The sequence below is a fragment of the Ovis canadensis genome, chromosome 13, assembly GCF_042477335.2.
Source record: "Ovis canadensis isolate MfBH-ARS-UI-01 breed Bighorn chromosome 13, ARS-UI_OviCan_v2, whole genome shotgun sequence".
NCBI lineage: Eukaryota > Metazoa > Chordata > Mammalia > Artiodactyla > Bovidae > Ovis > Ovis canadensis.
The window spans coordinates 82,435,218-82,458,948 of NC_091257.1; the positions used below are offsets into that span (position 1 = coordinate 82,435,218).

The following is a 23,731-nucleotide window of genomic DNA, read 5'->3' on the forward strand; positions in this document are numbered from 1 at the left end:
CCTGCAGCAGGGCAGCTAGTCACTGAGGTCTGTGGTACCCTAGGCAAGTCCCTGATCCCCCTGAACCCATCTCTCCATCTGAATAAGGACAGGATATTCTGGGAAAGGTTATGGTTGAGGTTCAGCAAGGGGGATGAGACCCACACCATGTGGGAGGGCTCAGGATGTTGGGTGAGGCAACCCCTAGGAGGGCCAGTATTCCTGTACTATCTTAGCGTCACAAACCACCCAAAGCTTTGTGGTCGAAGAAAAGCATTTTATGATACTTCCTGGTTCTATGGGCCAGGAATTTGGACATGGCACAAATAGGGACAGTTTGTCCTGATCCATGTTGTCAACTGGAAGTGCTTGGAGGGTGATTCAGTGGCTGGAGGCTGGAATCACATGGAAGCAAACTCACTCACAGGTCTGGAGACTGATGCCAACTGTCAGCTAGGAGCTCATTGGGGGCGGTCACCAAAACCCCTACATAAGGCCCCTTCTGGTGGTCCCTTTCTAGGTGGATAGTTTGGGGCTGCCTTATAGCCTGGTGGCTGCATTCCCAGATGTTAGCAAGACAGTGATAAGGAAAAGTGAAAGTGAAGTTGCTCAGTCGTATCTGACTCTTTATGACCCCGTGGACTGTTGTCTACCAAGCTTCTCTGTCCATGGGATTTTCCAGGCAAGAATACTGGAGTGGGTTGCCATTTCCTTCTCTAGGAGCTCTTTCCAACCCAGGGACTGAACCCGGGTCTCCCGCATTGTAGGCAGACGGTTTACCGTCTGAGCCACCAGGGAAGTACAGTGATAAGGAAAGGATGTGGTTAAACCAGACTATGTCGTATTTTGCAGAAGCAGAATAGCAGGCAATAAGAGAAAGTGTAGGAACTTCCTTGGCAATCCAATGGTTAAAACTTCGCCTTCCCATGCAGGGGTGCCAGTTTTATCCCTGGTCAGGGAGATAAGATCCCACATACCTCATGGTCAACAAAACTGAAACAAAACATACAACAGAAACAATATTGTAACAAATCCAATCAAGACTTTAAAAATGGTCCACTTAAAAAAAAATCTTACCAAAAAAAGAGAGAGAGAGAAAGTGTAATATGCCCTGGATAAACTCAAGAACCAGAGTGTGAATTTCAGAACCCCTCTGTGTTCTCTTTATTGATGATTGCGAGAAAGGTAAACTATAGCCTCCTATAGGTCTTCACGTGGAAACAAAGAATAGGTTTCAGTAGTTAGTTGCTCAGTTGTGTCCGACTCTATGTGACCACAAGGACTGTAGCCCACTAGGCTCCTCTGTCCAAGTAAGAACACTGGAGTGGTTTGCCATTTCCTTCTCCAGGGGATTTTCCCAACCTAGAGATTGAACCCGATCTTCTGCAAAAAAAAAAAAAAAAAAAAGAATGCAGGAACAAACAACTGTGATCAGGCGAAAGAAATAACTTCAGCAAAGATAAAAAGCAATCATAGGGTTTACCCTGGTGACTCAATGGTAAAGAATCTGCCTGCCAGTGCAGGAGACACGGGTTCCATCCCTGATCCAGGAAGATCCCACATGCCTCAGAGTAGCTAAGCCCATTGGCCACAACTATTGAGCCTGTGCTCTAAAGCCCAGAAGCCACAACTACTGAGCCCACGAGCCCACCCTCTGCAACAAGAGAAGCCTACACATTGCAACTAGAGAAAAGCCCGGGCAGCAATAAAGACTCAGCATAGCCCCAAATAAAGAAATACAATCATTTTTTAAAAATCAATCACAAAGACTCCTGTTTCTGTTTCAGAGGTAGAGGTCAGCTTGAAGCACATTTTTGAGTTGTTCTGCAGGCTCCAACCCTCCTTGAGCACTCATCCACCAGACTAACCGGAGCCTAAGGCATGATGATACTGACTTTTGCTGACCCTGGTGACTTCATTCAACTAACCGCCTGGATTTTGACAACCTAGAGTAAGATTTGCATCATTCTAATGCTAAACTCTCCAGCCCAAGGGTGGGGATTACCACCATTTTTTGAACATGCAGTGTGTGTTTGAGCATGTTGTCATACCGCACAAGCGGGTCTCAAACTCCACCTCTATGTGGAAGGTCACACTTGCCCTTCCATGAATATGCTTGCAGCCTTAGCTTAAAACTTTGCCGAAGAATTGATGCTTTTGAACTGTGGTGTTGGAGAAGACTCTTGAGGGTACCTTGGACTGCAAGGAGATCCAACCAGTCCATTCTGAAGATCAGCCCTGGGATTTCTTTGGAAGGAATGATGCTAAAGCTGAAACTCCAGTACTTTGGCTACCTCATGTGAAGAGTTGACTCATTGGAAAAGACTCTGATGCTGGGAGAGATTGGGGGCAGGAGGAGAAGGGGACGACAGAGGATGAGGTGGCTGGATGGCATCACTGACTTGATGGACATGAATCTGAGTGAACTCCGGGAGTTGGTGATGGACAGGGAGGCCTGGCGTGCTGCAATTCATGGGGTTGCAAAGAGCTGGGCACGACTGAGTGACTGAAATGAACTGAATTGAATTGAATTGAATCTTGCTTTTTGGGAGATTGTACTTTGAGAGCTAACTCCTTGTCCCCTTACTTGTCACAAGTAATAAATGCTTCTGCTTTAATGAAAGTACTTGGTGTGTTCATTGGCTAAGCACCCTAAGCGATAGACCCATGGCATCCATTAACAATGGCTGCCCTGGGTTTTTGTTGCTGAGCACGGGCTCTAGACCAGAAAGGCTCAGTATCTGTGGCACTCGCTGACTTCTCTAGCTGTGGTCCGTGGGCTTAGTTGCTTCTCGGCAGGTGGGATCTTAGCTCCCCGACCAGGGATCAAACCTGCTTCCTCTGCATCAGAAGGCAGGTTCTTAACTACTGGACCACCAGCGAAGTCCCTAGATTTGCATTTTTTCTGATCTGTGCTCAATAGAAGAGTCAGGGTCACATGGTAAGAAAAGCAAGTGAGATGGTAGGGGCTGTCACAGCCACCTTTGGGAAATGCAGTCTGCCCCCCACACATGTTGTAAGGGCCCCAGAGTGGGGTCTGGGCCTGGGATCTCCTGGGTCAAGGCAGCGTCAGCACTGCCACTGGAAGCCCACACTGCGGATCCCTCCCTCAGACCCAATCATGCCCTTTCTGGTCAAATCCAGCTCATGCTCAGTCTTGGATCTCCTTGCAGAGCTAATCCTGGGGCCCTTCCTGCAGTGGAAACATATTAACAGAGTTGCTAAGCCTTTTTCCTACAAACAATGAAGGAAACAAGAAAACCCCCACCCACACAATGGCCCCAGTGATCCCAGCTTTGCAAGATGGTTGGCCAAGCAGATGGGGAAACGTTGAGACAAAATCAGCTGCGAAATCCTTCCTTGAGCCACAGGACGTGGTTATGTGTTGAGGGTTGAAGGCTGGAGCTGGGATATCCTGGCCTGGACCCAGAGAATAGGGCCCCTCAGAGAGCAGATGGTAGAAATAGGCCCCCTGTAAGAGGTCAAGGGTACCCCAGGGGCACAGGGTCATGAGCAGATTTCAGAGAAAGAATCACTGAGATCAGGGCTGCTGAGATTTAGCTGGGAGACATGAGAGGCAGGCCAGTGTTCAGGTAGATTAGCGCTGGCTCCCTGATCCAGATGATTCCAGACTTCCACCTCCTCCACCATCTAATACTTTCCCCAGCAACTGGAGGAGAATCCAGGGCTTACAGAAGGGAGTGACTTTCCTGGCGTCTCACCAATGGCCGAGCTGGGACTGGAATCTGAGGCCCCATCTCCTTCCACAGAGGTGGCCCAGCAGAGGCTTCTTGGGGTTCAGAATCCCTTGTAAATAGGTCATTAATAATGATGCTACGTCCCACACATGGCCCTCCAAGGCTGAGAATTACATACATCTCCTTCAACCCTATGACAGCCCTGAAGGCTATGGACTCTTACTGGTATCCTTGCTTTCCAGAGGAGGAAATAACTTAGAGAGAATAAATGATTGAGTGAGATGAAACCCTAAATGCTCAAGTGCACGTTTAGGGGGAGGGAAGTGACCCTCTCTGAGAGCACTGGGGATGCTGGGATGTTCCCAGCCCTTGTGCAGGCCCATTGAAGCTTCCTGTCTCAGGTCATTGGCAGCTGGAAATCCCGAGTCCCAGCCAGATGTGGCTGTGTCCACAGGAGTTCACGGGGTGGGGGTGTGTGTGAAAGCAGGTGGTCCTTACAGGCATCTCATCCCCAGTTATCCTATTCCAGCTTCCTGGCCATTAGAACCAGGATAATTGCTCCCATTTGAAGGGATGGGCAAACTGAGTTCCAGAGGAGAAACCAGGTCACCCCTTTTCAGGGGGGAGTTGAGGGTGGAGAGCAGAAATTGCAGCTGGACCCTAGTTGACATTCTGCCCACAGCTCCTTCCCCAGGGTGAATGGGATGCGTGGGAATGATAGAGGAACGAGGACAAGCCAGCAGCTCCTTCCCTGCAGATTTCAGCTGTGCAGACAGTCTGCATGACTCATCCCCACATCCCAGTGGCCTTGAGGCTCCCCTGGCCTCCACCTCCCTGCCCCAGCCTTGCTCTCCAGCAGTGAGGGGGGCACCAGACCTGCCCATCCCCACCCCCTGTTCTTAGGGAGGCATTGTTCTTCACTGAAATACACCAGATGGGTAGGGTGACCATGTAATTTATTGGCCAAATGGGAACACTTTGGAGAGCTATTAATAATTATGTGGGGACAGTTGGAACTAATTGAGGCTGTCCCAGGCAAATGTCTGGCTACCCTACGGTTGGATCATTACTTAACTCAAAGTATTAGAAGCATAAATGTCAGACACGGAGGCATCAGCCACAAGCTAGGGCAGAAGGCTTTTGGAACAGGTACATTTTTGAAAACTCTTCAAGTCATAGGGCATCTCTGCTGCTGCTGCTAAGTCGCTTCAGTCGTGTCCGACTCTGAGACGCCATAGACAGAAGCCCACCAGGCTCCCCCGTCCCTGGGATTCTCCAGGCAAGAACACTGGAGTGAGGTGCCACTGCCTTCTCCAATGCATGAAAGTGAAAAGTGAAATCCCTCAGTCGTGTCCGACTCTTCCCGACCCCATGGACTGCAGCCTACCAGGCTCCTCCGCCCAAGGGATTTTCCAGGCAAGAGTACTGGAGTGGGGTGCCATTGCCTTCTCCAATGGCCGCTGCTGCTGCTGCTAAGTCGCTTCAGCCGTGTCCGACTCTGTGCGACCCCATAGACAGCAGCCCACCAGGCTCCCCTGTCCTGGGATTCTCCAGGCAAGAACACTGGAATGGGTTTTCATTTCCTTCTCCAATGCATGAAAGTGAAAAGTGAAGGTGAAGTCGCTCAGTCGTGTCCAGCGATCCCATGGACTGCAGCCTACAGGCTCCTCCATCCATGGGATTTTCCAGGCAAGAGTACTGGAATGGGGTGCCATTGCCTTCTCCGATGGCATGGGAATTCAAATCTATGTGGGGAGGTTCAGAGCCCATATTCTGAAGTGAGACTTCCTGGGTTCACATCCTGGTTTTACCAGTTAGGGGCTGTGTGAGCTATGAAGTATTACCTAACCTCTCTGACCCTTTGTTGTTCAGTCGCTAAGTCATGTCCGACTCTTAAGAACTCATGAACTGTAGCACACCAGGCTTCTCTGTTCATCACTATCTCCCTGAGTTTGCTCAAACTCATGTCCATTGAGTCAGTGATGCCATTCAACCATCTCATCCTCTGTCGTCCCCGTCTCCTCTTGCCCTCAATCTTTCCCAGCATCAGGGTTTTTCCCAATGAGTCAGTTCTTCACATCAGATGGCCAAAGTATTGGAGCTTCAGCTTTAGCATCAGTCGTTCCAATGAATATTTAGGGTTGACTTCCTTAATTTTCTCTGTTATAAAATTGATGGACCTGCTGTGATGATGAAATAACTCAGGCAAATCACCTGCAACAAATCTGGCACAGAATAGATGTTCAGCAAATAAAAGGCCATTGTCATTTTGTATTAGATTTTATTAGTAGTAACAAACAATGTCAGGTACTGAGAGGGGCAGACCTCCAGGCCTCAGATGGGGCCCTCTGGTTATACATAGTCCCAAGGGAATGAAGGTCAGATTAAGGGGATGAGTGCTCAGCATGAAGGGTAAACTGAGGGCTGAGAGGTTCAGAGATGTAGGAGAGCCTTTCTGATTTGGTTGGGGTCATCCGGGTGGGCTTCCTGGAAGAGGTAGCCTCTGGGCAGGGTGATGATCCTAGCTTTTTGGAAGATTAAAGTCATAGCTCCTATTGCTTAAAAAAAAAGAAAAGATTAATTTAAAAACATACATTCACCCCAATGTGCACAGTAGCATTATTTACAATTGGCAAACTAGGAAAGCGATGCAAGTGTCCATTAACAGAGGAATGGAGAAAGAAAATGTGGTCTATATATATATACATGCATACAAATGTGTATTTATTATGGAATACTATTCAGCCATTAAAAATGAAATCTTGCCATTTGCAACATCATGGATTGACTTGGAGGGTATTATACTAAGTGAATTAAGTCAGACAGAGGATAAATACTGTATGACATTACTGATAAGTGGAATCTAAAAAATACAACCAAATATAACAAGTGTAACAAAAAGAGAAATAGACTCTGATACAGAGAACGAGCAGTTACCAGTGAGGAGAGGGAAGTGGGGGGAGGCAAGATAAGGGTAGGAGATTAAGAGGTACAAACCGTAGTGTATAAAATAAATAAGCTACAAGGATACACTATACAGCACAGGGAATATAGCCAATATTTTAAAATAACCATAAATGGAGCATAATCTTTAAAAATTGTGAACTGCTATGTCGTATACCTGAAACATATAATATTGTAAATCAACCTCAATACACATTTTTTTAAAAGAAAGAGAAAGTCATAGCTCCTGTATCTAAAGAACTTATGATGCCCCCTTTTCTCAGTATAAACATCAAAAAAGAAAGTTAATTTTAAATTCTGCTTTCTATTTTCACAACAGCTTCTGTGCTCTTTTTGAGATGTCAAGTATCAGATTTTTTTCCCTCGAAAGTTCCTTTTGGGGTCCTCAAGCTTCCATTTCATCTCCTTATTGTTTCCTCTGGGTCGCAAGAAATACGGGGCTTTAGATCTTGCTGAAGCATGAAAAGAGACACGGGGTGGAACCAGTAGAGAGCAGGGCAGCCCAGCCTCAGGGGTGGGAACTGGATTGGGAGCCTTGTCCTTTGCTGACTCTGGGTCTCTCGAGGCTGGCTCTGGGCTTATCAGCTTTGGTCTCCCCCTCCTTCCCCAGGACTACTTCTCTGCTTTCTGTGGACACAGCTGGACACAAGTGCCCTCTGAACTCAACTTTACACATGCTCAGTTCAGAAACTGCCTAGCATCTCTGAGTCCCAAATCCAAATCCTGAGAAAGGAATCTTATGGGTGAGTTTGGGTCACATGTCTATCTTTTCAGCCAATCAGTTTATGACTGAGGGGCTGCAGCACAATATAAACTGAGAACTAAAGGGTGGGATGCTGGACATTCACCCTGAAGAAAATGGAGAAGGCTTTTCCAGGAGGAGGGCACAACAAGGTCAAAGGCTTTTAAAGGTGGGGAATTGGAGGTTTCACAGGGACAGTCTAGCGGCTAAATTTGCAGCCCTCCTGTGACTGTTTAAAGGGCAGCTCCCATAGGCAGCTCCCATAGGAGTGGCACAGACATGGCCTGGAGAGGGAAATCACAAGTGAATCAGCAACAGAACCAACCTATTTTCTTCTCCCAGCCCAGGCGTGAATGTCTGAAGCTTAGGAGGGAGTCTGGGTAGAGGAGCAGGGAAAATGAAATCAAGAACTAACAGGCTTCACAGGAGTGATAATGACATTTTAACTTGAAAATTGCAAGGAGACAGAGCTGTGGAGGCGTATGCAAATTTCCATGCAGATGAGATGCAAATGAGGCCGCTTGCTCCTGCCTGGCGCACCTGGATGTGACTCAGTGACAAATCCTAATGGCATCGCATGGTTGTGTGATTGATTATCAAGGCCAGCTGGGATGACAACTGCACTCTCCTCCTGGGAGCTGAGGGAGATGAGACTGTTTCTAGAGCGCCCTCTGATGGGAGACCCTGAGGGATGGCCCTTTGTAGCTCAGGGATGGCAATCTGGGGACGCATCAGTGGTAAAGAATCTACCTGCTAAGGCAGCAGACACAGGAGACGCGGGTTCAGTCCCTGAGTCCAAAAGAGCTCTTGGAGCAGGAAATGGCAATCCACATCAGCATTCTTGTCTGGAAAATTCCATGGACGGAGGAGCTTGGCGGGCTACAGTTCATGAGGATGCAAAGAGTCAGATGACTAAGCAGGAGCACCAAACACTAGTATCTCCGTCACATACTCATCCATGGCAGACATCATTAATCAATCATAGAAGTCCTTCTAACCGAGAGAACCAAGTGCTTTAGGCAGTCCCTACTAATCAATCAAAGTTGGTATTCATTCATCTAACAAATTTTGTTGATTTTCTTCCCTGTGCCTAGGGTACATTGAGCAGGCAGGTTCAGTTCCTGTTCTTGTGAAACTCACAAGAGTTTAGTGGGGGATATGAGCATTAATAAAATATTGCAAAATAGCAATTGAGATTAGTGATAAGAAGAAGAACTACATGGTCTGCATAAAGGGGGATTTTGACTCCTTAAGGGTACCCAGGAAAGTCTGACTCTGTTGCTGATATCTGAAGGATAAAGAAGGCTTAGCTAATTGAAAAGATAGGGGAAGAACATTCCAGGCCTTGAGACAAGAAATAGATTGTAAGCAGAAATTGTCAGTGCTACCTCCAGATTTCCTATGATCATTGTTTGTTTCTCTGCATCCCTCCTTTGGCTTCTGTCTGCTTTTTTGTTTGTTTGATTGTTTAAAGAAAAAATAAACTTTATTGAGATATAGTTCACATACTATGCAATTCACCCATTTAAAGTATACAAATCAATAGTTTTTAGTATATTCACAGATACCTGCAACCATTATCATAGTCAATTTCAGAACATTTTTATGACCCCAGAAAACCCAAAAACACTTTGCTCTTTAAGGATTCATGTCCTCTCACCCCACACTCCCAATCCTAAGCAACCACTAATCTACTTTCTGTTTCTATAGATTTGCGAGTTCTGGACCCATTAAACAATAATTCTTTATTCCTCCCTCCTCCAAGCCCCTGATAAACTGTGACCTACTTTATGCCTCTGTGAATTTGCCTGCTCTAGGTATTTCATGAAATCGTGCAATATTGGTTCTTTTTTTTCCTGATTTGTTCCATTTAGCAAAATGTTTTCAAAGATCATCCCTACTGTAGCATGTATCAGAACATTCTTTTTATAGATGGATACTATTCCATTGTACATATATACCACATTTTGATGGGCACTTGGATCATTTCCACCTTTTGGCTACTATGAATGATGCTGCTGTGACCATTGGTGTACAAGTACCTGTTTGAGCCCCTGTTTTCAATTCTTTTGGATATATACCTAGGAGTGGAATTGCTGAGTCATTCTATGTTTACCTTTTTGAGGAACCACCGAAATGGTTTCCACAGGGGCTGCACCATTTTGCATTCCCACCAGCATTGTACAAGTGTTCCAATTTCGCTATGTCCTCACCAATATTCATTTTCTGCTTTTCCAATTATATTCATCTTAGTAGTGTGAAATGGTATCTGTTTGTGGTTTTGACTTGCATTTCCCTAATGACTAATTATGTTGAGCATCTTTTTATGTACCTGTTAGCCATTTATATATCTTCTTTGGGGCAATGTCTCATTAAAGTTCCTTACCTGTTTTTAAATTGGGTTACTTGTCTTTTTCTTGCTGAGTTGTAAGAGTGTTTTATATATTCTGGATACTAAACCCTCATCATATATAAAATGTGCCAATATTTTTTCCCATTCTGTAGGTTGCCTTCTCATTTTTTTGATAATATGCTTTGATAAATATACAGTTTTTTATTTTTATGAAATCCAATTTATCAACTTTTACTTTTGCTGCTCATGCCTTTGGTGTCATAGCTAAGAACTGATTGTCAGATCCAAGCTCATGAAGACTTATCCTTATGTTTTCTCCTAAGAGATTTGTAGCTTTATCCCCTACAGTCTAAGTTGTTGATCCATTTTGAGATAATTTTTGTATATGCTGCGAAGCTTATACAAATAAAGAGGTTCAATTTCATTCTTTTACAAGAAGAAATGCTGTTGTTCCAGCACCATTTGTTTAAGAGCTCGTTCTTTCCCCATTGAATGGACTTGGCAGCCTTGCTGAAAAGCAGTTGACTGTAGATGTATGGGTTTATTTTGATTCCCTCTGTCTAGATGTCCATCCTTATGGTAGTACCACACTCTTTTGATTACTGTGGGTTTGTAGTAAGTTTTGAAATTGGAAACTGAGAGTCTCCCTAGCTTGTTCTTCTTTTTCAAGTTGTTTTGTCTACCTGGGGGCCGCTTGCTATTTTACATGAATTTGAGGGTCAGTTTTTCTGTTTCTGTCCAAAAAAAGGCTGTTGGAATTTTGATAGGGATTATGTTGAATCTGCAGATCCCTTTGGATAGTATTGACATTTTAACAATGTTAAGCCTTCCTACCCATGAATATGATGTCTTTCATCTCCTTGGCTAAATTTATTTCCAAGTATTTTATTCTTTCAGATGCTTTTGGAAATGAAATTGCTTTCTTAATTTCCTTTTCAGATTGCTCATTGCTGGTGTGTAGAAATACAGATCTTTGTGTGTTGTTCTTGTAACCCACAACTTCGCTAAATTTGTTTATTAGCTCTAGTAGCTTTCTTGTGGATTATTTAGTATTTCCTATACACAGAATCATGCCATCTGTGAATAAAAACAATTTTACTCATCTCTTTTCAGTTTGGAAGCCTTTTTTTTTTCTTTTGGAGGTTTAATTGCTCTTTTTACAGTCTAATTGAATTCCTTTTATATGTTTTTCTTATCTAATTTTCTTGTCCAGAACTGCCAGTACAATATTGTATAGCAGTGGTGAAAACAGGCATCCTGTTTTGCTCCTGACCTTAGGGAGAGAGCTTTCAGTCTTTCACCACTGATTTGATCTTAGTTGTTATGTTTTCATGAATTTCATTTATCATGTTAAATAATTTCCCTTTTATTTTCAGAGTAGTATTTTTTCTTTTTGTTCTTGTTTTTATTTTATTTTGTTTTTAACCTGAAAGGCTGTTGGATTTTGTCAAATGAGACAATTGAGATGATCATGATTTTTCTCCCTTTAATCTGTTGATGTGGTATATTTTACTGATTGATTTTCTTTTATCTTTAACTACCCTTGCACTCCTGGGATAAATCTCCCTTGATCACACTGTATAATTCTTTTAATGTGCTATTTTCTTTGGTTTGCTAGTATCTTGTTGAGGATTTTTATATCTATATTCATAAGGTAATATTGAACTGTAATTTTCATTTCCTGTGATATATTTATCTGGCTTTAGTATCAAGATAACAGTTGCTTCATAGAATAAGTTCAGAAGTGACTTCATTCCTTTTTATGGCTGAATAATATCTCATGGTATGAATATACTACATTTTGTTTATCCATTTGTTGGTTGACCACTATTTGGATTGCTTCTGCCTTTTAACAATGATGAATAATTCTGCTCTAAACCTTCATGTAGAAATTTTTTTGTGGACATATGATTTCATTTCTTTTGGGTGTAAAATTCCTAGGAAGGAAATTGCTGGGTCATATGATAACTTGATATTTAACTATTTAAATAAGATCTTTCCCCAAAGCATCTGCATTATTTTACATTTCCCACCAGCAATGTATGAAGGTTCCAATTTCTCCACATCCAGCCAACATTACTGGACTTTAAAATTCTAGCTAGCCTAGTAAATGTAAAATGATATCTCATGGTGGCTTTGATTTGCATTTCCTCGATGACTAATGATGTTGAGAATTTTTCCATGCCCTTATTGAAATTTTGTGTATCTTATCTAGAGAAATACCTATTCAGATCCTTTACCCATTTTTCTAATATGTTTATTTATTTGTTTGGCCTCACCAGGTCATAGTTGTGGTGTGTGCTGGTGCACTGACCACGGATCAGACCCCAGGCCCCCTGCATTGGGAGCTCAGAGTGTTACCAACTGGGCCACCAGGGAAGTCCCTCCTTTCCCTATTTTTCAGTTGAACTTTAAAAAATTTATAATTTAGTGGTGAGAACTTGCTATGTATTGTAATACAGAATATTATCTTCTATGGGCCCACACTTTTAACCTTCCAAGCAAGCACTGCTCTAGGGTTCCTGGGCCTTGCTTTGTGCAGCAGGCTTTTGCAGAGGCCTGCAGTGGGAAAATACCCTCCAGCAATCTCCAGGTGATTAGGCAGAGGCTGAGGCTAGATCTGAAATTGTACCTTGGCTTGCTTCCCTTCTCTGTCCTATTTCCCCTTTCCATGATTTCATGATCTCCTCTTCAGCAAATCACCAGTATCTTAGTCCTTGTGGCCAGGTCTGCTTCCAGGGGAACTTGAAAGAGCTTGGAACAGCTCAGGAACTAAGAGGAAGGTAGTGCTGTTGGAACTCAGAGAGCATGGAGATAAGGGAGTGAGGTAAGGCTAGAGTGATGGGCAGAGGCCTGACCACACAGAACTTTGTAGATCACAGCGATGGGCAGAGTGGGGGTTACCTGGAGTGCCTTGGGATGCTGCTGGGCTGTGTTAAGCGGGGACTAGTGTTAGTTTACATTTTACAAAGGTCCCTCTAACTTCTGTGCGGAGGGCAGATCAAAGGGCCCAAGAGGCTGCAGGAGGACCATTGAGGATACTGTTAGAACTGTCCAGGGGAAAGAAGATGAAGGCTGGGATGAGGATGGGAGGATGGAAAGAGAAAGAAGTAGATTAGAGAGAGATGAGGAGGGTGGATCTGGGGTCTCTGGGGCAGTTCAAGGACAATTCGCGGTTTCCAGCCAGGGTGCCTGAATGGATGGTACTCAGAGAAGGAGGCAGACTTGGGAGGGTTCCACAGGCCAGATGACATCCTCTTGCCATCTCTGGTCTTGACCAATCCCCCCATTTCACAGATGGAAACAATAAGGCCTGAGGAAGTGCAGCAGTTCACCCAGATACCCATCATGCCCTAGACTGCAGGGGATGGGATCCAGGGGTCCTGTTACCTGGCCAGAGGAGTTGTTTATTCTCCAGGGAGCCCACAGGTTCTGGCCTCAGGGAGCTATTTTGCAGCTGGGAGAGGGTGGGGTTTTGGGCCTGATGGGTTTGTCCTGGGCTGAAAGCCAGTTCGAAGCTCACAGAGAACAGAACATTGCTGTACCCAGAGGGCGGCTTGTGCTGCCAGCTGCCCTGTCTTGGTCTAATGTGGGTAACTTGAAGACCTGAGGGTGTGGGGTGCCCACCTCAGAGTGGCTGAGCATCTGCTCTCCTGGAGTGAGCATGCACCAGAGCTCAATCCAAATTCTGTGGTTTCCCTTCTCTGGTCCTTCTTTTCTCTTGCTGTGTGATCTTGGGCCAGTCACCTCTCCTCTCCAGTCTTCAGTCTTCTCATCTGTAAAATGGAAACATTCTAGAGTGTGAATTTCATGCAGTCAGGGTGGTAGGGAATATCGGATGCAGAATGAATGGACAAAAAAAAAAAAAAAAAAACCCACAGCATTGTAAACTGTAAAGTGCCTGAACTTCTGTTTGGGCTCAGTCCAACCTCTGCCTCCAGCCACTGCCCAGTGGATTTCTCAGACCTCACAGTCTGGATTTCTCAGCCCTCCAGGGAGGAAAAGACGTAATGTGGAGCTCAAGGATCCCGCGATCTTATTATCCTGGCCCAGCAGGCTTGACACACCCACTGGACAGATGGGGAAAACTGAGAGGCAGCCATCTGCTCAGAGTCACCAGACAATTAAGCCTGAATTCAAAGGCTGGGCTCTCTGATCAAAAGAAGAGAAAGTTCCTTATCCATTCAGTGACCCAATGGGACAGATGGGGTAAACTTAGGACCAAAAAGGGAAAGCAACCTGCCTGGGGTCATGAAGGCAGCCAACAGGCAACAGGGCGGAAGGGTCATGTGAGGTCCCTGACTCCCAGGCTGTGCTCCTACCAGCCCTTGCCCACCACTCCTGGAGCTTGCAACGGGTTTCCCAACACATTGGGATAATCACAGTCAAATCACTGACAGACTTGGGGTTCCTCCTCAGCCCCATTTTCTTCCCACCAGAACAGGCTGCAAACTTTCTTAAGAGATCCAACAGAGAGACATTGCCCCTCCTCAGCCTCAGAACAGAATTTGGGGATTAGTAGAGAATCTTTTGGGGTGGAGGGGCATACCATGCCTCCTCCATGGGCAGATCAGGGCAAAGTCAATCAATCAGCTCTCTTTGGCTTTCAGGAGACAGCTGGGGATCCAGAATACTAATCAGGGAGTCCACATGATTCAAAGAGCAAAAGACTCTTTGGGAATCCGTTGACGTCCTCTGGAGGAATTTCTTCCCTGATTTGTTGGGTAATGAATTCAGGGGCTGGGCTGGCTTGGTGCCAGAGTATAACACTACACATCACTTAATGAACACTTACTAAGGAGCCTTTCTAAGGACCTTCCATATAGTAACTCATTTAATACTCATAGCAAGCCCCTGAGGTCTGGTGGTTCTCATTTTAAGGATGAGGACATCAAAGCACAGAAAGGTGGCATAATCTGGCCAAAGCTTGTGATTTATGGAGCCTGGGCAGGACCCCAGTCCATCCATGTGACAGACCACCAAGCCACGCTACCTTGGATGCTTTTGGAGACCAGAGAAAGTGCTGCCTAAAGGGCCAGGTCCCGGCCCAGCCAAAGCCCCTGGCTGCGTGGCAGTGTCCGGGCACAGCAGGACTGCTGAAGAGACAAAGCCCATGGTCACTGCAGAATTAGCAACCAGCCCAGCTTGTCCGAGGGTGAGTCTGAAGCATCAGTCTGTGTCGAGTCCCAGTTCTGCCACTCACGATGTGACACTGGGCAAGGCATCACCAAATCTCTCTGAGTCTCAGTTTCCTCCTTATCAGTATAGGCTTCGTAGGATTGTTGAGAAAAATTCAACAAGGCCAGCAAAGCTTCTAAAGGGCTTAGCACCAAGCCAGGCACAAAGAAAACACAGAATAAATGTTAACTATTAATATTATTATTAATCATTTTTAAATTTTTACTTACTTTTTAGCTGTGCTGGGGTCTTTGTTGCTGCATGCAGGATTGTCTCTGTGGCCCTTGGGATTCTCACTGTGGTGGCTTCTCTTGTTGCTGATCATGAGCTCTAGAACACACGGACTTCAATAGTTGTAGCATGAGGGCTTCGTAGTTGCAGTTCCCAGGCTCTAGGGCACAGGCTCACTAGTTGTGGTGCACCGGTTTAGCTGCTTCTTGGCATGTGGGATCCTCCCAGACCAGGGGTCGAACCTGTGTCTCTTGCATTGGCTGGCATTCTTTACTACCAAGCCACCAGAAAGCCCTACTATTATTAATTACTATATTTCATTTCTGCACCTCCTTCTCTCCTTTGGGCTGCTGTGAATAAACAAATTGTTGGGGTTCGGTTCTTTTTGGAGACAGAGGGATGTACGAGATGGCTTTGGAGACCCTCTCTCCCAAGGATTCCTGAATTATCCACACCCCTCCTCAGCCCCCCTCAGCCCTAGCAGTAGCTGTAGCCTCTCAGAACTCAGTTTTCATTCTTACACCCCAGGTAGCCTGGCTCCCTGCCTGTGGTCCCCACTGGCTGGATGCTGTTGCTATGGCAACAGCATTTTAAGAGCCTTCAGTCCCCCTCTGAGGCAACAGGCATAGATGGAGATGGGCAATCAAATGCCTCCTGCATCCTCAGGCCTGTCTGGACAGAAGGCAGGAGATTGGAATGAAAGATCAGAGCTGGCTTGGGGTTGGGGTCGGGGGATCGGCTCAGGTCTCAGCCCCAAGTGTTTCCCAACAGCACCCACACTTCACTGTGTTGCCTGAGCAGTTGGTTACAAATGCAAGTTCCAGCCATCCCACCCCACGGGGCCTGGTTTTGATTTTCTGGGGTGGGATCCCCTAGGAAGCTGCCTTCGATCAGCTCTGCTTGTGGTTCTCAGGCAGAGAGGCCTCAGACCACTCTTGATGGAATCTTGAGTCCCGGAAGATGCCCAGAGACATTTTGGGCCTTGAGGTTTGTGTGACTCTCTCTACTGAGACAGCTCTTGAGAAACCCTGTTTGTTCTCTGGTCCTGCCTCCCCCGCTCCTTCTAGAGCCTCATCTTGTGGGAGGACGTGTGCCCCACCCTCATCCCAGAGCCAGGAAAATTCCAGGGCTAAGCTACCAGAGGCCACCTTGGTGAGGCATCCTAGGACAGATGGGCGCACGCTCTTGGGATAATGACATTCAGGGGAGGCGCCAGCCGGGGTCACTCCGGGCATTGTGAAAGGCTCACTTTCTTCTGGATGCTCTGATCTCAGAGCCTCTTGGGTCTCTTCCCACTGTCTCCTCGCACCACCTGCTGGCTGGGGACGAGGCTCCCTACCACAGCAAAACCTGAGGGCACTGGACACCAGAGGCTGTGCCTAAAGAGAGGTGGGGCTTGGGGGTGGGGAGAGCAGATGGTAGGGTCTGAGGACCTGTGCTGGGGAGGGGAAGAAGACAGAGATACAGGAGAAGGAAGGAGTCCTCTCTGGGGTTCCTTGAACTTCAGACTGATGCTCATGTCTGTTGGAGGAGCCAAGTGACAGAGATGCGGCAGACAGTCCACCCCCCTACCCCTCTTTTGTGCACTAACTGGCCGCCAGCAGGTGATTCTCTTTTCTTGAGGCCAGCAGTGCCAGCGAATAAATTACACGCAATAGTTCCCTTGACAGCACACCCTTTATTCCCTTCCCAGACTCACTCCCCCTGCTCCTTTGCCAGTAGTTCCTGGGATCAAAGCCAAAGAAATGTGCACTTGAATCCTTGCATAGGGTCTGTTTCCTTGTGGGCCCCTAAGACAAGAAACCACTCCCCAACCTCCCCACCCTGGGTTCCATCATGAGGGCAGCTCTGCCCCTCGTGTTCCAAGGGGAAGCTGGCATACCCCAGAACTCCAGGTGGGCATCTGGCCTGCCTAGGTCAGAGACCTCTGGAAAGGTCTGTACCGTCAGCTCTTTCCACGATGAGGCTCTGGGGTTTTGGAACCAATGCCACACTCCCCCATGTCCTGCCCCGCCCTGCCCTGCCCTGCCCTGCGCTCTCACTATTCTGAATGTGAGAGTTGGGCTTCCCGGAGCTACCTGGGGCCAGGAGCAGGTGCCGGGTTCTCATCCTCCAAGCACGGGCCAAACTCAGTAGCCACGTTCTGAGGGATAGTCCTGGGCTCCCCATCTGTTGCTGGGCTCCACCCCAGGCACCCCCCGCCCCACGCCCTTGGGAGCCTGGTGTGATTAATGGGAACTCCCAGCTAGAGGGAAGCAGGGGGACTCGTGTGGGGCGAGTCCTCCAGAGATGTCTGTGAGCCTGTCCCCTCCGAGGAGAAGCTGTCCCCAGCAGGCTGGGGGATCTGAGTCTGCCTGGGGAGTCGTTGCCAGGAGAAGAGGGTGGTGAGGAAACGCTCAGGCGCGGGGTCTAAGGGCCCATGGGAGCTTCTGCCTTCATCAACCTCAACAGCCTGGCCAGCTTCTTGGGTCGCAGGGGCCGCTTGGAAATTTCTGTTCTGTCCGCGCCTGGTGGCCCAAGGAGGCCAACGGGATTTGGGCGAACGATCTGAACCCAGTGAGTCCTGGAGGGGCAGGTCCCATCTGCCCTTGGAAGTGACCTCCCCATTCAGGCCCTGGTCCTTGGCGGCTGCCCCTCTGAGTTCTGGGCACACGGGGCGGGCCGGGGAACCTGCCGGGCACGGACAGTGGGCCAGTGCCTTCTTCAGGAGCATCTGGATGTCCTCGTGTCTCGCCTGGGCCTCCTCCCACAGGTCCCGGCCCAGGCCCTCCCGGCTCAATGAGGCCACCTGCAACCCCATGGCTGTGAGCTTCTCAGCAGGAAACTCGGATGCCAGGCGCTGCAGGTAGCGGTGGAGACGGCGCTGGTCCCCAGGGCTGGTCCTCTGGGCCTTGCCCAGCCTGAGCTGGGCCATCAGGTCCTGACAGTCCATGTGGAACCAGGTCACCTGGGAGACAACAGAAGAGGGGGTTGGGGGCTCCGTGAAGATAGGGATGTACTCCCTCTGAGCAGAGAGGAGGCTTCAAGAATGACTCTAGCTAGAGAGAATTAATAAAAATGCCCAACCCATGGTAGGCCCCGCCCCACCCAGCATGGCTGTGGTTCTCTCTGCTGCTGCTGCTGATGACAATATTCCTCTTTCTTCCCCAAGGACCCACCAGAAACAATCCCCAGCACCCTTGAGATCTTTAGGCCAGTCTTCCAGACTTAGGGACCAGTAAGGACTCAACCCTCTCTAGGGCTCAGATTCCCCCTCTGTAGAGTGGAGGTTGTGGTAGATAATCATGAAAATTGGGGAGCTGAAAAATGTGGGTTCTCGGACGGTATGAACCCCTATTAAGTGGTGCTGAGGGAGGAGACTGGCTAATATTGATTGAACCACCGACCGTCTGCCAGCCTCTGTGCATCTCATGTAGGATCTCACTGAACCAGTGGCCCATTTTACAGAGGAGGAAACTGAGGCTCAGAGATGTGAAGTCACTTGCCTCAGGTCAGGGAGAAGCTGGGATTTGAACTCAACTGTCCTGCCTCAAGAGGGTATCTTGCAAGTACCTCCTTGCACAGGAGAAACTGGCCCAGGCGGGGCCACACCCTTGCAGTTCCACAGGGAGACTGTCAGCCAGACCTGGCCTGGAAGCCCCCTCACTCCGGTCAGGCCCCTTTTGGGGATTCTGCTTGTCCCCACGTCACCCACAAAATGTCTGCAGGCCGCAAAGGAGCCAACACATTTCCAGCAGCTCGTGAAAAACATAATCTTTCTCTCCATTAATTTAGAAGCCGACAGCAAGTCGTTAGGCAGTGGGGACTGGAGAACCATTTTCTCTGAGGAAACCATCCTTCCGCGGATTAAAGGAACTTGTCTGTAGATAAATGGCTTCATATTCGCGGAAGCACACTGAGCTCATGGCTGGGAAAGGGCTCCATAAATCTCCCTTAGCGGTACAATCGTGTTATTATTATTTAGTGCCAAAGCTGCCGCCCGCACGCTCTCCATCTGGGGCTGAGCCCAGCACTGAGCCGTCCAGCTGTCTGTCTGTCTGGGACCAGATATTCCAGGCCAAGCCAGACAGAGGTGGACAGCATCTCAGAAACCATCTTGCCCCACTGCTTATTGTACGGATCAAAATTCAAAGCCAGAGAGGAGAACAGGGCCTACCCAGGCTGAACACCGAGAGACAGGCCAGGTGGGAATGAAGGTTAAGGCCATCCCCTCCTGTCTTGTACGACCTCTGAAAGATTCTGGGCTCCTGCATGCCTCCCAGCCCTTCTCCCTCCACCAGACTCTTCACTCTTCCTCCATTCACGCGACCAATTTCTGAGCCTCCTCTGGGTGCTGATCCTGCCCTGGGCACCGTGATAGAACCAGGACCCAGTTGGACCTGGTCCCTGCTCGGGGAGCCCAGCTCACAGTGACAGATAAGGGAGAGGTAAGCAGGTGATGGAGCCACAGGATAAGCTCAGACTGCAAAGAGCTCCATGAAGTCATCAGCACAGGGTGATGAGAGCGAACGGGGCGGGTGGGGCAGGGGCTGGGGCTCAGGCAGGGCCTCTGTGAGGAAGGGACATAAGAGCTGAGACTTACCAAAGGCAAGAAGCTGGCCCATCAAGGGGAAAAAGTTTCCCAGCCTGAGAGAACAGCCAGTGTGAAGGCCTCTGTGTTGGAGCTAGTTTGCTTCCTCCAGAGAAAGTTGATGGGGCTGAAACTGGCTAAATTTAGTAAACAAGGGAGAGAAGCTTCCAGATACCCTTAACCCATGAGGCATTACCCCTCTTCCTCCTGTTGCCCCAACTCTGCAACAGAGAGGTGGGACAAGATCAAGGTTCTCAGCCTGGTTCTCACCCCATGAAGTTGCCTACAAAGGTCTACATATGGAGGGCAAGTCTATGACTTTGATCGGATTCTCAGAAATCCCCAGGCTCCAAAAAGCAATGACAGACCTAGACAGCATATTAAAAAGCAGAGACATCATTTTGCCGACAAAGGTCCATATAGTCAAAGCTATGGTTTTTCCAGTAGTCAGGTATGGATGTGAGAGTTGGACCATAAAGAAGGCTGAATGCTGAAGAATTGATGCTTTTGAACTGTGGTGCTGGAGAAGACTTTTGAGAGTCCCTTGGATAGTAAGGAAATCAAACCAGTCAATGCTAAAGGAAATCAACCCTGAATATTCATTGCAAGGACTGATGCCGAAGCTGAAGCTGAAGCTGAAGCTCGGCTTGACCACCTGATGCAAAGAGCCGACGGACTGGAAAAGACCCTGATGCTGGGAAAGATCGAGGGCAGGAGGACAAAGGGGCATAGAGGATGAGATGGTTGGATGGCATCACCGACTTGATGGACCTGAGTTTGAGCAAACTCTGGGAGATGGCGAAGGACAGGGAAGCCTGGCGTGCTGCAGTCCATGAGGTCACAAAGAGTCCGACATGACTGAGCAACTGAACGACAACAACCTGCCCCTAAACCCATCACTTAAGAAGCAGCTGTTTTCTGAGGGTCCTCTGAGAGTTCGTGTCCCTGGGAGGCTCCTGTGTAGTGGGACAAACCGGGATCTGGTTTAGGAGGGTAACTTCATCTTGCAAACCTTGCTTCCCTTTCAGAAAATGCAGCTGATTCTCTTTCCTGTGGAAGTGACTGTGGAATGAAGAGAGCCTAGCGCTGTGTCCCGCCGCTCCTGCCCCACCCTTCCTTCCAGGCGCTGGGGGCAGGGGTGGGAAGCTTATGCTGGAAGGCTCACCTTCTTGCAGAAGTGGTGCAGGTGGAGCAGTGTCTCCAGGTCTGTGCGTTGCCGCTCGGCCGCCATGTAGAAGTGGGTCAGCTTCGCCTGGAAGGCCCGCTGGGTGAAGGCAAAGGCTGCCAGCTCCGGGAGCTCGGTCCCTCCTGCCTCCCCAGCCCTGGCTGCTGCTGCCAGCTGGGCCGCCTGCTTGCACAGCTCCAGGCCGCGGCGGTACTGGGCCTGAGCGGGGAGGGGAGGGTGTCCACTCAGCTCCAGCCTCTCTACCAAGGCATGAGACTTCCTGAGTCTCAGTTTCCTCATCTATAAAATGGGAACCCAGGGTTCACTTTGCCCACTGAGACTCTACTTAGTGTCACCTTCTTCTGGAAAAATTCCCTGACCCCAGAGTCTGAGTTAGAGGCTTCTCATCTATGTCACCACGGTGTTCCCTTTCTGACTATTTCCCTGTTGCCCCTCCAACCAACCCTCCGAAAAAACAAACAAACAAACAAACAAACAAAACTGGCCTGGAAGTTCCCTGAAGGTTAAAACAGGGGCTGAATTGCCCTGGGCCCCAGGGCCCAGCACACCGAGGAGGCAGACTCCCCCTGCCTCCCAGGCTGATTCAGTAGGACTAGAGAAGGACTCTGGAATCTGTATTTTAAGAAATCCATCAGGGATTCTGAGACTGGTTATCTTTGGACTGGGTAGTCAGGGAAGGCTTCCTGGAGGAGACGGTATCTAAGCCGAACCCTTTGTGATCCAAGCTGCTTCCCCCACTGTCTCAAGCAGCTTTCTAGTACTTCTCCACCTTCGCACCTTTTCCCAGCAGTGCCACCCCCACCCTGCTCTGGTCCTCTCCATCTGCTCCCATCCTGTCCCTCAGTCTCAGGAACTCACCGCAGCCTGAAGGAAGAAGTCCTCGAACTCTGCGTGGGCTTTCTCCACTGTCTCCAAGCTTCCGTCCTTGGGGGTCAGCACTTGCAGGCACTGGCTTCCTTCCTGCTCCATCCAGTGGCTGACCTGGAGCAGGGAGGGAGGTTTGGATGTGAGAGACTGCTGAGGAAACATCCCTTGGCCAGCCTCCTGCTTTCATGAGAGGCTGAGGTCTTATCCTCAGTCATCTGGGGGCCCACTGACCTGGCCTGAAACACCCCCCTATAATTCTGGAGACATGAGGATTCAATGAGGGACAGATGGGGTAAAATGGCTCTCGATCCCACGAGTCCTCTTTATATTCTGGGGTGTCCTAAAGGGCACATACTCACCTACTTTATCCTCACAAAGCCCCACGTGGCCACTAATTTTATCCCCCATTTAACAGATGAGGAAACCTAGGCACTGAATAATTAAGTACCTTGTCTAGATCACACCACTAGTAAGTGCTGGAGCCGGTACTGGAACCCAAGCCGTCTGGCTCCAGGCACCCTGTGCTCCACGACCCCGAGCATGCAGGGAGGTGGTGGCTCTAGGCACCGGCATTTGGACAGGATGGTGCCCGGTGTGGGCTCCAGGATCAGACCCCCAGGTGTGCGACAAGGGCAGGTGACGTAACGTCTCCCAGACTCCGTTTCCTCATCAGTGAGTAGGCGAAATCCTAAAGTCTTGCCTATGTCGCTGGTAAGGGATGAGGTTGAAAAGTGATGGTCACAAAGGCTCCAGCCCAGGGCTTGGGGCAAAGCTGGTATTTAAGAAATGCAGCTTCTGGGGGGCTTCCCTGATGGCTCACCGGTAAAGAAACTGCCTGCCAATGCAGGAGACACAGGTTTGATCCCTGGTTGGGGAAGATCCCACGTGCTTCGGAGCAACGAAGCCTGTGCATCACAACTAATGAGCCTGTGCTTTAGAGCCCAGGAGCTGCAACTAGTGAGCCCAGCAAACCTAGAACCAGCAATAGGAGAAGCCACCATCATGAGACGCCTGTGCATCGTAACTAGAGTAGCTCCCGCTCGCCGCAACTGGAGAAAAACCCATGCAGCAATGAAGACCTAGCACAGCCAGAAATAAATAAATATACAAAATTATATACATTTAAAAAAAGTAGCGTCTCGAGCTATGTCCTCAGTCACCAAGCACCCTTACGGAGTGCATGTCGTGTGCTCCAAGAACCCCTACCTGGCTCTCCAAGAAGTGCCAACCTGGTATCTTTATACCAGAGCAAAGCGCCTGGCTGGGGCGGGGCCTGGAGTGGCAGGAGCCCCACTTCCACCCTCAGGTCCCTGGGCCAGCCTCCTCCTTCCCCTCTCTCACCTGGTGGATGGCAGCTTCCAGGCGGCCCAGACGGACGCGGAGCTCCAGCCTTCTCAGGAGGTGGTTGGACACAGTGGCCAGGACGTGCAGCTGCTCATCCACAAGGCTGTAGAGGGCGGCAGCTTCGGCCAGATGGCTCCTGGGAGGCCACGGAGGGTGAGAAAAACCCAAGATGTTGATCCCTTGGCCCCCACTCCCTGCACTCCTGCCCAGCATAGGCCTGCCTCCCTAACTCCCTCCAACTCTGTGGCCTTGGCCTGGGTGCTTCAGCTGCTGACTTGCTGTGTGACCTTGGGCAGGTCCCCACACCTCTCTGGGCCTCAGCCTCTGCCTTCCGGGGGACTGGGAGGACCAGAGGCCACAGGAAACCAAATGATCCTGTCTTTCCCTAGGAAGGTAGGAGCCGAGCTGGACAGATCTGGGTTCACACCCCAGGCCTGCCACCTTCCAGTAAGAGGAGCTTATGCAAATTCCTCACCCTTTCCGCATCTCCGTTTCTGTAACAGAACCCACTTCACAAGGTGGTTGCACCCTCCTCTGCCCTAGCGATCCTTTAGAAGGAAAAGGTAAAAGAGGAGAGGGAAGGAGAGTCCATTTTCCTGGAGGGAGCCTCATCTGACCG

At 48.7% G+C, this 23,731-nt stretch overlaps 1 protein-coding gene across 1 annotated transcript in view; it reads right to left on the minus strand.

Moving 5' to 3' along the window:
• Window positions 1-16,808: 16,808 nt before the first annotated feature.
• The window catches only part of KIAA1755 (KIAA1755 ortholog), a 38,516-nt gene continuing 31,593 nt past the window's right edge, over window positions 16,809-23,731 (minus strand). The window contains exons 11-14 of the mRNA XM_069546957.1: window positions 23,110-23,248; window positions 21,760-21,882; window positions 20,881-21,099; window positions 16,809-18,092 (exon numbers count right to left, since the gene is read on the minus strand). Of these exons, the coding sequence (XP_069403058.1) occupies window positions 17,391-18,092; window positions 20,881-21,099; window positions 21,760-21,882; window positions 23,110-23,248 (1,183 nt within the window). The 3' untranslated portion in view covers window positions 16,809-17,390. The remainder of the gene's footprint in view (window positions 18,093-20,880; window positions 21,100-21,759; window positions 21,883-23,109; window positions 23,249-23,731) is intronic.